The sequence below is a fragment of the Perissodus microlepis genome, chromosome 22 (genome assembly GCF_051167445.1).
Source record: "Perissodus microlepis isolate ML-2025 ecotype Zambia chromosome 22, ASM5116744v1, whole genome shotgun sequence".
Lineage (NCBI taxonomy): Eukaryota > Metazoa > Chordata > Actinopteri > Cichliformes > Cichlidae > Perissodus > Perissodus microlepis.
The window spans coordinates 24,789,840-24,802,631 of record NC_140481.1 but is presented as its reverse complement, the minus strand read 5'-3'; the positions used below and the strand labels follow the sequence as shown (position 1 = coordinate 24,802,631).

The window sequence follows — 12,792 nt, the reverse complement described above, 5'->3', positions numbered from 1 at the left end:
TTTGAAGGTCTTTACTTTGCTAGGTTAGCTTTGTGACTGCAGCCTAAAATTGCTTGGAATTTGTAAGCCAATAAGTTTACAAACAAATACAAACACTGTATTTTTAAACAATGTAACAAAAAAGTGAGCATAACCATACAAAACAACAGTTAAACACTTATATGAGGAAACAGAGATCAAGATCCTTAATGGTTAGTCAGACAGTTTTTAAATCACCTCGACATATGAGGTATTAAGATAATTCTTCTATATTGGTGTCATACAATTACCTTCTTTCAAAGCATCACATTGCTTCAGGTAGTTATTAGGTAGTTTTATTATCAAAATACCGATTACAGCAGCTTTAGAGATCAAACACAAGGTTTTACATTAGTTTTCTCGACTTATCTGAATCACAAAGCTGCTGTTCCTGCTCAGGACCCGCTCCATGATTATTGTGGACACAAAAGTTTATAACGGCATTTATCACAATAACCACAGAAAACATGGAAAAGATGGCATGTGTAACTTTGTTGTGTTTTCTGTTTTGGAAATTTAAAAAAAAAAATGAAGTAACAAGAGAATCTGGGACCACAGCTGCACAAGGCCTTACAAAAAGAACATTTACAATCATATGTGCATTAATAACATAATAATAATATTTGATTTTTTTTAAACATTGTGAGAGAGTCAGCTCCAATGCAATGTGATACAGGAACTGAGTGATGCGTCCATTTGTCTTTTGGGTTAAACACCACCCTGCCTCATGCCCAGTCAGTCACATTGCTCACATACACAGTCACTCCACCCCTCCGCCTGCCCTCTGGCAGTTGGCAGAGTGGTGTCATCTCGAGCTCTCAGCTGTTACTGTGGCGTACCATTGGCTGGACCGGCAGCTGCTGGGGACTGTGCCAACACTTTCTTCCATATCACTTTAGAGCATCAGGAAATCCACAAGGACAAAACATATGGCTTTTCAAGAATTCTGGCATTTGACCACCACCACAGTGGATAAATACTGATTATGATTCATTTCCGAAAACATCCAAACATTCCTAGGTCTGATTGGCCAACATAAACATGGAACTAGAGACTAAATTGGTGCAAACATTTAATTTTCATCCTATTCACTCTAAAAGTGCCGATCTAAGAATGGCAGCAATCACAGTTCATCTGAGTGAAGATGTACGTATCTACAGTGCAGTCTGAGCTGGAAGCTTCACACAGGAACCCAGACTCTGGAGTCGTTGTAAAAGAAGGAATGCTTTGACAAGAGCTGTGGGTTATAGAAACCTGGAAGGAGAGAGAAAGTTTTACTTAATGCTTTCATGAATGCAATAACAACTACTTTAGCTGCTCCTTTATTCATAAGGGATTGCTCCACATGTTTGGTTTGGCATATCTTTTTTTGTATCTCCTCCTGAGATCAAAGCAGGGATCTGTGCTAGTTAGGCAAATGTGTAAACTTGTCATGGTCCGGGTGTGTGCCAGTGTGTCTCCCTCCGAGTCGGCATCTCCACCCCTGGGAGGGGCCTCAGTGTTCTGCTGATTGCTCACACCTGTGGGTAATTAAGCCGGGGACTCATAAGGCCAGCACACTCAACCTCTCTTCGCCAGATTCTCAGCTAACCCTAGTTAGTGCAGGCCACCACTGTGATTTTGCACACGCTTTGTAAACTACCTTGATTCATTGTGTGTTTCTCTCACAGCCACGCACCAAGTTGCCAGACACAAATCTCCGCCGAAGAGCTCCAATCCAGACGCTGGACCACCTGACAGTCCCACGGGCTGTTCACCCGACTCACCTGCCTGCCTCAACGCCAGGAATTTCGGACTACTCACCCAGACCACCCACCCCTCCACGCCACTACAGACCACCCGCGGCAAGTACGCAGTGCTAAGGAAAATTCTGAACGAACAGCTTGCCCATATTCCTCCTGAACCATACCTGAACGTCTGTACTCTATTTACAGTGACTCTGACCCTAACCCCGGACCCAGTTTGACTCTCCCTCCAGCCCAATCCCCAGAACTGCTGTTTCCACTGACCGACACCAGATTGCTTACTTAGCCCAGGCTGCTTAAAACCCCTTTGGTTTAGTTGTGGCATTTTGCACTTGTTAAATGCACATTCCAGTTTCCTGTTTATGAACACTTACTGAGAAAATAAACGTTGTCTCTAAAACTACTTACGTGCTGTTCGGCGTCCAGCATTTGAGTCCTTTCTCTTTTGAGGTGGCCTTGGCCGTGACAAAACTGCTATGCAACCAATTTATTAATGACGCCTTGTTTCAATCAGATTCCGTCAATTCCATTTTAATTATTGGGCGACTGTGGCTCAGGGGGGTTGGGAAGCGTATCTGTAACCGGAAGGTCATCGGTTCGATCCCCGGGCTCTCTGTCCTGGTCGTTGTGTCCTTGGGCAAGACACTTTACCCTACCGCCTACTGGTGTTGGCCAGAGGGGCCGATGGCGCGATATGGCAGCCTCGCCTCTGTCAGTCTGCCCCAGGGCAGCTGTGGCTACAACTGTAGCTGCCTCCACCAGTGTGTGAATGCGAGAGTGAATGAATACTGGCATTGTAAAGCGCTTTGGGTGCCTTGAAAAGCACTATATAAATGCAATCCATTATTATTATTAATTATGTAACACCAAATCACAACAGTAGTTGCCTCAAGACGTATATATTAACATAAAGACCCTACAGTATTAGAAAGAAAGACCAAAAATCACACAAGCCCCCTATGAGGAAGCATTTGGTAACAGTGGAGAGGAAAAGCTTCCTTTTAACAGGAAGAAACTGGATATCTATATTGCCATGCGCATCAGTGTTATTTAAGTCCCAGAAAATCAGAGATCAAATGCATGTGAGAAAACTGCCTCATTTATCTTATTACCTGGTCCTGGGATCTTATCAGCCACCGGTTTTTGGGGTATTCTTTGAGTTCTGGATGCAAAAGCAGCAGTGGGTATGGACTGCTTTGATGGCCAGTCATACTGCCCTATGTCATAGTGCCCAGGACCCGGCAAAGGAGGATCCTTAGGTACAGTCTGAGGAGGTGCTGCTATTGCCAAAAAATATCTTCTCCTTCAAACACACATAAAAGGATGTAAATTTTAGATAATAAAAAAAAAAGTAGCAAAACCTAAACATTGTATGGTTACTTACGGAAGGATTGTCTTCTTCACTGGGGTGGGTGCCTGATGGGGGTTGTAGGCCCCCGGGCCTGGCACACAGTGGTCGGCCGGAGGAAGGATTCTTTGAGTTTTTGATCTGAAGGGTGACGAGACCGCCTTTGAACCATGCTGGATTAAGCTGCTGTTCACCTCGTAGTGGCCTTTTAGAAGTTTTAAATATTAAAATTTTGAGTGCAAATTTAATAAGAAGCTAAAAAAGACAAAACTTCAACGCAGACCTGGTGATGGCACATTTTTGGGGGGGCAAAATGAATCCCGTGTGGTTCTTGAGAGGAAAGGCGATGTACCGACCACTGAGGAGACGCTTACTCTCCTCGCACAACTGACCTGTATAGAAAGAAAAAAATGACAAAAAAATACACAACAGGATCTCAGAGATTACACCCTGAATCAGCTTTTATAATCAGCACACATACATCATACTGATTTGGAGCTGGAGTTATATGTTTAGGACCATCCATCTGCACAGCTATGGGCAGCCTGAAGACCCTGGAGGCTCCAGTGTTGAAGTCATATTTATTTATGAAGGAACTCTGTAGGTTGTATGCATTTGGGCCTGGAGTGGGTCTCTGTGGCCTTCTGTCAACCTGGGAGAGAGGATGAAGTGATGAAGACATTTAAAAGCAGCAGGGGATTAAAATTTATTAGACTAAAAACAATCAGGTAAATCTAAACTGAGTACTGGAGCCATAACTAACACTGATTTTAAGATTTCTTCTGTGTCATCTTCATTATAAGGCTCAAATATGTTTTGTGGCTCCATACTTTTTTCTTTTTTTTGGATCACAAATTGCTCAGAAAAGGATCCTTTGACATTAAACGTTGCCAACTCCTGCCAGATTATTCAAATTAGGGTTGCAGTGAAGCTGAAGTCTGTTAACATAGGATGAATGGCAGGGTGTATACACCAATCTAACAATGATAAGATAACTTTATTGTCTCCCATAGGAGAAATTCATCCTGGATCAGGCAATACATAAAAAGGCACACAGACAAAATCCACTAGCAATGATGCTGTAGAAAAATAATTTACTGGGTAAGTAAGGATTTTTTAAAGCCCCATTGGGGCAAAAAGTATGATTTAACAAAACAAAACACATTTGACTAGTATAAATAATCAACAAGACTTCAGAATAAATGCCCAAAGGCGTTTCAAGATGATACCTAGTGGACTTCCTGACCTTGGATGGGACAAAGCCGGTGGTGCCCCTCTTTGAGAAGGAAGGACTGTTGACTTCAGTGCTGGTAAAGCAGTCGTAGGTTCCCGGTCCTGGACTTTCACTCTGACACACAAACACCACACACGTTATTTATGCGGTACTGTTATTATTATTCTTTTATCTCTTTGAATTTTGATGGAGTTAAACTTCCTACCAGACTGATTTGAGAAGCAAACCTCTTAGCCTGGGTGGAAAAGCCCTTCTTTTCCTGATGTGTTGTCATCGCTATTTGGTACTTAGCTTGTATTTAACAAACCTTTACTAGCTACAAGATAAAAGAAACCATTATGTCATGTTTTCAGCTTAAGAATTTATAAGGATTTCCACTTTGGACTCACTCGAAGCCATCTGACGCTATTCGAGCTCCTTGGAATTTTAAAGCAGTTGCTATGGTGATGTGAAAACAGCTCTATCGCGAGACTCCAGCGCCACCTGTCGGTGAAATGGAGGCGGGCTTCTTTATTGTACCGAGTTTCTTCTGTTTGTTTCCAGATTAATCGGCCATCCGTCATGGCGATGCATGCGAAGGCGACTCCGCCGCAGATCCCGGACACTCGCCGGGAGCTCGCTGAGCTCGTAAAGAGGAAACAAGAACTCGCCGTAAGTAGACGTTAAAGTGGTTTCCTTAAAAATAAAAGTCGCATTTAATATTTCACCGCGGGAAGATTTCTCGTGCGCGTTGCTAGCCGAGGCCCCGCTACATGCTAAACTAATGTTAGCCGGAGCTAACGGTAGCAGCTAACTTAGTTAGCGGGTCGACAGCGTTGTTTGGCTGATAACGTTTTATTAGGAGTAGTGTTAGTAGTAACAAGACTCCGTTCGAGCTCTCTGAATATTTCTTTTAAGTGTTTTTACGTATACCGACTTCACAGCAGCGCTTTTGACAAAATATTCTAACAATTTAGCGTAGCTAAATTTTAGCAGCCGCCCTGCTTGGCCAAGTTCTCGCGAGAAGTTGGTGTCACATGTGTATTGTGTACATCCAGCCAGATACCTATGATATTTTTACCTCTCTGGCATGAGGAATAATAAATCAGCATTGCGACAGACATCGCTATCTTCACTTTTGCGCGCTCACTGAATCCTTTCTGCAAATGCAAGTGAATAATTAACACTTCAAAAGGGACATATTTTATTCTTCTAATTTGTGTGTATATAAATAAATGTCTGTTAAAAGTTTACCAGCCAGGTTGATTAATGTAATGACTAAAACTCAGATATCTAACTTTTATTCTTTTCCTCCACATTCTTCACTGTCACAGGAGACATTGGTGAACTTGGAAAGACAAATATATGCATTTGAAGGCAGCTATCTAGAAGACACCCAGATGTATGGCAACATCATCAGAGGATGGGACAGATACCTCACCAACCAAAAGTAAGCAGCTTTGTGGAAATTCATTTACACTAAATGAAAAGTGAGCCATTGACTTCTATTAATTACATACAAGCCAGCAGGAGGAGGAAGAGTACAGCCGATGGCTGAAATAAAGTTCCAGTAAAATTACGAAGAAAAAAAAAACTACACCTAGTTGATGTTGAAGCAAAAAAAAAAGTCTGAAGAACTTTCTTCTCTTTTCGTAAGGAAAAACTTAAAATAATTTGAAATATGCCATTTTTTCTGAGGCCCAGTGTGGGCATTTGGAGCCACTTTTGGACCAAACCATTGTTTAAATTTTTTACATTTTTGTTTGCTTGTTTTAATTTAACAGGAACTCCAATAGTAAGACTGATAGACGGAATAGGAAATTCAAAGAAGCCGAGCGTTTATTCAGCAAGTCATCTGTTACATCGGTTGCAGTAAGTCTTTTGCTTATTATTTTAAACAGATATGCTGCATAATAACAAAAAGCATTTACTAAACTGTTCAGTTGGTGACATTTTTACAGGCCGTGTGTGCACTCGGTGGTATACCAGATCACATGAATGAAAAGCGTGAGTTTTGCTTTTGAGCTAAGCAGCATTAAAAGTTTGTATTTTGTGGACTGGTGGTAATTTTTGTCATTTATGCTGTTGTTTTGATTTCTTCAGGTGAGGCAGGCAGCGGCACAGAAAGCGATACCTCTCCAGATCTCCAGAACCAAGAAAATGAGCCCAGCCAGGAGGACACGGAGGATGTGGACTCAACGCTGCAGGACCTGAAGCCTCAGAAGGCTGCCTCCTCCTCCTCCTCAGGCAGCCACCACGGGAGTCACAAGAAGAGGAAGAACAAAAACAGACACAGGTATTAAATAAAGGAATGAGACACGGTGGGATCAGCATGTTGTTAAAATATCCTTGCGTTTTTTGGATTACAGAGCTACATCCATAGCCGTTCATGTAGACTGCTCTTGACAAGCAGGTTGCAGAACATGTTTGCGCAAAATTTCTGTATACATCAGAGTTTCTACTAGTAAGGAAACCCCTGTGGCTTCGATCAGAGACACCAGGGAGTCTATTTCTCATTTTACTGCTTGTACCTGCAAGAGCTCATTGAATTGCGTTGTTCACAGAGAGATCACAAAAAGTGATCTAGTATGGCTAGAATAAGTTTGCAACTTGGATTCCAGAAGCTCCCGTGTTGTTTTTTTTGCTGCCTTGGTGTGTGAGTGTGTACACAGTGGGGGGTATTTAAAGGTATTTTGGGGGGAGGCCAGTATAAAAGGAGTATTTTCTCTTCCAGTAGACTATTACATTTTCTCACGGTTGAATGAATGAGCATTCTCCTGGACAGATTTAGCTGTGAAGAAATATTCACACTTTGCAATCCACAGTCTTCTCCTCGATTACAGATGTCACAGTTGAGGGGAAAACAAAAAATCAAAAAACGGAAAATGTAATAGCAGGGAAATGAATGCGATTATTGGGGCTTGTTTGTTTTTTTTACTGAACATATCACTTTTTTCTCCTGTTTCAGCATCTCCCTCTGTTATCTGACACTTGCAGATCTGCTTGTACACTTGCGTATCCAGCCCAAGTACATACAGCTGTGCTGGAGACACGAGAGTTGGTCGTAATTAGTCAGTGCACAACAAGCCAGAAAAAAGACATTTTGGATGTGCTGACGTTCTCATGCATGACAAAAGCAATCATAAAGCAAAGAAAAAACCAAAGTCGTGATATAGCACAGACTAACCAGTTGAGGCAACAGTTTTCTGAGATAAAGTTGCTGCTTTTTCTTCTTCTTCTTTTTTTTCTTTCGTCTGCAGTGTGACAACTTAACAGATGTCTTACAACAGGTTTATTGAAGTGTTTGTGACATTTGAGCTTCTGCTTTCAGAGAGAATGGAGGGTATTATTTTGGTATTCAGCCTAAAATATGTTGAGAGATTTCTGGTCCACATCACCAAGCTTTACAATCTCAGGATAACCTGGTTATTGTTTTTTCTTTACTCCTGAGCTCCTAAAATAAAAATAAAAAGGATTGGGTTTAGCTTCTTGGTGTTACTTTCCCCAACAGGGAGTGTACATGGTTTCACTAGTAAACATTACTCAAAAGTCTGTTTATTTTTCTTAAAGAAATTTACTGTGCTTGACCAAAATTAGACGTATTCAAAGTGGGTGATCAGAGGGTCAATAAATGACAAGTTTGTTAAGACAAATTAGGTTTAACTCGGGCCTCACTGTTTATGCCTACATATTAACACAGCAGGTTCTCCTCCTAACACAGCGTGATGGGGTGGTGCTCTCACTCTTTCAAGTCTGGACTGCAGTTTTATATACTCGTAGGGCTTTAGGCTCAGGTTGGTAAACTAACAGCTGCTGCTCTCTTCCCTCCCCTAATGCTGCTCCCTCAGTCCTTCTGCCATGTTTGATTATGACTTTGAGTAAGTCTGAATTTTACTTCCTGCTCCTGTCACATTTACATCCTGCCTGCTACTAAGCCCATCATCAAATTATCCACCGTTTTCCTCTCCTCTATGTCCTCTTACTATTTTTATTTTTATATTCTTCTCTAAATCTTTGCTTTTTCTTTTTTAAATTTTGATTTCAACTTTTAATTTTTTCTTCTTTTTTAAGTTTTATTCTTTTATTTGATTTGAATATTTTTTAATTCTTCAATTTTTGCATATGTTTACTTTATTTTTACATCTATTTTATTTTAAGTTTTAATTTAATTTCTGAATTTTACTTATTTTTGCATGTTTTAATTAAGCTTTATTTTGACTTTGAACCTTTTTTAATTTTAACTTTTCATTTCAATTTTTACTTTTTATTTTTACATGTTTTCACTTTTTTATGCATGATTTGACTTTAATTATTAATCTTCTCCTTCTGTAGGGTTAGTTTGAATTGAAGCCTGCTTGTTATTTTATTACTCAGTCATACTGCATGTCCAACTCTTCATTCTTTGATATGTACATATGTTCTTAAATGCATGCCAGCATCCAGCACTCTGAGCGTCAGTAAATTTTCTTGCTTGTTGATGGGTTTTCCCACATCTTTCTACCCAGATTCATTTCAGTTTTGCTTCTTCAGCTCCGCTTGCTGGGTTGCTCGTTAGATGACGGATTGGTTAGGAGGTTCTGTATGAGCAAGAACAATCATGCGGTCATGTAGTTTTATTGTTACCAGGCTTATTTATTTATTTATTCATTTTTAGGCTTCTTCATAGTACAGTAGTGGTACTGCTTTTCTCCATAATTCCCATCAGAAACAGGATTTTAATGTAAGATGACTAATGCTGTCTTTGTTCTTGTTTCAGGTTTGACATGAAGGTTAACAAGAAACCCAGAGCTGTAAGTTCACTGTTCTGTTACACTGAGACACTTTAATATCTTTGACATTTACTTTGCTGCTTTTATTACTTGTAGTGACTGTTTTGCTTTACTTTTGCTTTATTGAATCTCTTGGATAGAGCTATTTGTTTTATAGAGGCTAGAAGCCTTGTTGTATTTTTATTTATACATTAATTAAATAAGAAAGTTCAGGTCAATAAAATATGTTTTAGACATTACAGGTTGTGTTTGTATCGTTTTGGCAGCTGCGACATGAATTTTCCAAATTTGGGTATTTTAAAAAAAAAATGATGTTAATCATTTTATCTTTTAATAAAATGGCAGCTGATCGTTTAAATTCAGAAGTTTCGATCATCTGACCAACAGCCTGAAACCTTAAATATCCAGATTCCTGTCATCTATGATGTTTTTGTCTTCCTTACCCTAAAAACAACTGAAAGAAGTATTTCTTTTAATTTAAGTAATAATTACTTTAGTCGACTGATTGATGAATAACTGTTAAGTGTGACTCGGCTCCTATTTTTATGTGCAGGATTACTCGACTTAAAACACCTGGAGGACCTGGACACTTGAGGATACATGAGATTTCTGGACTTTAATTTTTTTTAATCACTTTTCTTTGTTGTTGTTGTTGTCATATTTCAGCCTGTACTGTGTACATCAGTTGAAACATTCCCCTCACCACCTACCACTGGATGGGGTTCACTTTTTGATCTACCTTCAGTAGAAATACGGTGTTGCTTGTTACTTGTCGCCTACTGGCGCTCTCCGCCAGTAACACATCATCTTGTATAGTGTTTTCTTTTTTTTGTTTTTTAAAGAAAATGACTGTATTTATTATGTAGCTAATTTTCTTGTTTCCCATTGTAAGAAAATCTTTTTTTGTTAAGCATCACATGGTCAGATTACCCTCAAATGCCCCAAATTCTTTTATGACATTGTTTGTTTGGCAAAAAAATAAAATACTTCAGCAAGAATATGTTTTGGTTTTTAAAACTATCGAGGTATGCGACTGTTATTAAAATGTCATGACGGGAAGCTTCGTTTAGCCTAACATTCCCACACATAGCACATATATGAGTGCAAATATCAACAGTGTTTATGTGACTAGTGCATAAAATAGCCGGCACATTTTCGTCTGTCAGTTCTCAGCTTGTTTTCATAAAAATGTTTATTTGTCAGGCACATGGTCGTTCAGATTGTCTTAGTCCTAAACTTGAATGGCTTTACTTGATAAAATACTTGAATACTTTTAAGGTATTTTGTGAAATGTTTGAAAGATGAACCGTCTAGCATCCATTTTTTCCACTGGGTGGTGCTAGAAGACAGGAGCAGGGTGACACTTGACATTGTCGTGGTTATTTCCCTGTTTAGGTTGGGCTTTTATACATAAACATACCAGGCTGAGCAAATGCTGTACAATTACTCCATATCCAGGGGTCAGTGCAGAACCAGTCAGAAAGTTTTGGAAATTGAGGGCAGGATTTAAACATTAATTAGCTTTCACTTGCTACTTTTGCCAGACAAGTTCACGTTATGCTAATTAAGTTTATGAATGTAAAGTAAAGTCATCTTGTTATATATCTTAAAGCTGTAGCAATGCATTGCTGGGAGATGACTGAATGCAAATATCTGACATTGATCACTTCTCCTGTTCAACTAATCAGCATTTTATAAAGCGACATGCTGTTGTCTTTTTAGAAGACTCTCTTATGTTTGTTTGTGTTAATGTCCCCAAATTCCTCTGTCTTACATTACCAAAGAGTGCCTGAGATAAATAAATCATGTATTAGGAGTGGACCATGGCAAGAAAACTTGCACTATAATTACTTTAAAATCAGAGGACAAAGCTTCTTTAGATTCATCCGATCTAGGTTTTTCCATAGTCTGTATGTAAAAGATGGCCCTAAGCACGGTCACGTTGCCAATCCGTTTATGGAATATGAATTCTGGCCATCCATAAGCACAAACTTATACAGGCTGTATCATCCACATTATTTGTAATATAATTAGATTCAAAATGCACAGAAGCCGCCAACAGCATAGACATTCGGGTTCAGTCATGCAGGCCTAAAGACTACTCTCCGACCTCCCTGCTGACCTCTGGTTGCTAAGGAAAAATGCGCGTTTCCCATGCAGGTTCCTGGTTACCACCAGGTGAAGAGGATGCTGCATCAAAAGCCTCACTGGGATTGCTTTGGTTGCTTGCAGACTGTCGCAGTCGCCCACAGTGTGCATCGAAGATACCGACTTGCTTGCAAATGCTCGCTACTTGCTCTCTGAAGAGGAGTGAAACTTAAAGAAGTGCATGCAAACAGTCAATGGAGAATTTTCACCTTTGAAGTACACACCTTTACAGTTTGTAGACAAGCTGGCGTCTTCCATGCAAACTACTGATAACCACGACTTCGTGCAAGCAACAAAAGCAATCACAAGAAGGTATGGGTGCAGCCCCATATACCTCTTATTGACTAATTAGATACTAGTGACTGCCAGCAACCTTCAGTAATCACTCCGCAACCGGTCATGTAATGCACACGTTTTCCCAGCAACTGGGAATCGCTGACCAGTCCTAGGCCTGTGTGACTGAAGCCTTAAATAAAAGTTCATTGGCACGAGCCAATTTAACAGCTTCTAAGGTATTTACAAAAAAGATATTTTATCATGGGAGTCATAGGGGATTCACTGTCTTTTAGAACAACCCTTAAGTGGTGTCATCTTTTAGCCCCTTGGGTGCTTCACAGGTGTTTGGTTAAGGACGAGGCAAAACATCAGGATCAGCATGATTCTGTTTGAACATGATCATTGGATTAAACTGCAGGGACATACTGAGGTCTGTGATTTCATGGTAATAACATGTGGAATGCAATAAAAATATTTCCAGTCAAAGGGAATCTTAATGTAACGGGAAACGGTGCGTATGACTTTTAAATAACATCTCAGCATTTCTGGTAATAATGCTGAGATGTTATTTGTTTGCTCCCAAGTAAAAAACTGAAACATTTTAGCCTAACAGACTATTTTTGGACTCTGAAGGAGTTAGTCCATGCTTAATACCACATTCGTTACATTTTACTGTGTGAATTGCACAAATCTGAGCTCCTTTACCTTCAGCATCATGGATTCTTTTGTTGTAGAAACCAAACAAAACTGGTCCTTTGAGGCTCTTTTAGCGAGCCTCCACTCAGTTCTTCCCTATATGGATATTTTGATTAAAAACACACATTTAAATACCTCATGAGTAACTCAAAAGCTGGATACCTGAGTGTTGCTATGACAATGTTATTAGTCATGCTTTACTGAAACATCATGGGAGAGATGGAGTCCGGCGTTCTGAGGAAACAGAGCTGCTGACAAACACATATGATGGAGGGACCGACTGGGAAGATTCCTGGAATACATTCCTCGGTTTCCACCACAGCTCCATCCCACAGTCACATTTCATCTGGTAGAAATGACACACTGACTGTTTTTACTGCTCAGTTCCTGTAACGGGCAGTTTTTTAGCTGGACTCTGGATGCTGGCTATCGATGGCCAGTCGTTCCACCACTTCGGTCCAGATTGAAATATTTCAACATCTGCTTGGTGAATATCAATATTTTTTGCAGAGACATCCGTATAGTCTGAAAACTGTGCGGCTGACTTTTTTCTTCAGTGCTGTTGTGAAGCTGACACTT

At 40.0% G+C, this 12,792-nt stretch overlaps 2 protein-coding genes across 3 annotated transcripts; one reads left to right on the top strand and one right to left on the bottom strand.

The window, feature by feature from the left end:
* stpg1 (sperm-tail PG-rich repeat containing 1) lies at positions 1-4,824 on the bottom strand. The gene is made up of 8 exons (XM_084919753.1): positions 4,735-4,824; positions 4,551-4,661; positions 4,358-4,459; positions 3,593-3,763; positions 3,395-3,503; positions 3,148-3,316; positions 2,876-3,066; positions 1-1,272 (listed from the first exon to the last, which is right to left on the bottom strand). Exons 2-8 carry the CDS (start codon positions 4,617-4,619, stop codon positions 1,199-1,201), a joined length of 885 nt encoding a protein of 294 aa, XP_084775879.1. The 5' UTR covers positions 4,620-4,661; positions 4,735-4,824; the 3' UTR covers positions 1-1,198.
* A 64-nt stretch (positions 4,825-4,888) lies between these two features.
* On the top strand, positions 4,889-10,091 carry meaf6 (MYST/Esa1-associated factor 6). 2 transcript variants are annotated; one of them, XM_084919754.1, is made up of 8 exons: positions 4,889-4,996; positions 5,659-5,774; positions 6,109-6,196; positions 6,286-6,331; positions 6,428-6,620; positions 8,173-8,202; positions 9,081-9,114; positions 9,647-10,091. In XM_084919754.1, exons 1-8 carry the CDS (start codon positions 4,907-4,909, stop codon positions 9,659-9,661), a joined length of 612 nt encoding a protein of 203 aa, XP_084775880.1. In that variant the 5' UTR covers positions 4,889-4,906; the 3' UTR covers positions 9,662-10,091. The 2 variants fall into 2 exon arrangements, with proteins under 2 accessions (XP_084775880.1, XP_084775881.1); XM_084919755.1 differs by lacking the exon at positions 8,173-8,202.
* Positions 10,092-12,792: the final 2,701 nt, after the last annotated feature.

Coding starts and splice junctions, on each gene's coding strand:
- stpg1 (XM_084919753.1), bottom strand. CDS start 4,619: ATGACAACACATCAGGAAAAGAAGGGCTTTTCCACCCAGGCTAAGAGG. Junction 3,764..4,357: donor CCGGCTTTGTCCCATCCAAG/GTCAGGAAGTCC, acceptor CCTCTCTCCCAG/GTTGACAGAAGGCCACAGAG. Junction 1,273..2,875: donor TGATAAGATCCCAGGACCAG/GTAATAAGATAA, acceptor CTCTCCTTCCAG/GTTTCTATAACCCACAGCTC.
- meaf6 (XM_084919754.1), top strand. CDS start 4,907: ATGGCGATGCATGCGAAGGCGACTCCGCCGCAGATCCCGGACACTCGC. Junction 6,197..6,285: donor CATCTGTTACATCGGTTGCA/GTAAGTCTTTTG, acceptor ACATTTTTACAG/GCCGTGTGTGCACTCGGTGG. Junction 6,621..8,172: donor AAGAACAAAAACAGACACAG/GTATTAAATAAA, acceptor CTGCTCCCTCAG/TCCTTCTGCCATGTTTGATT.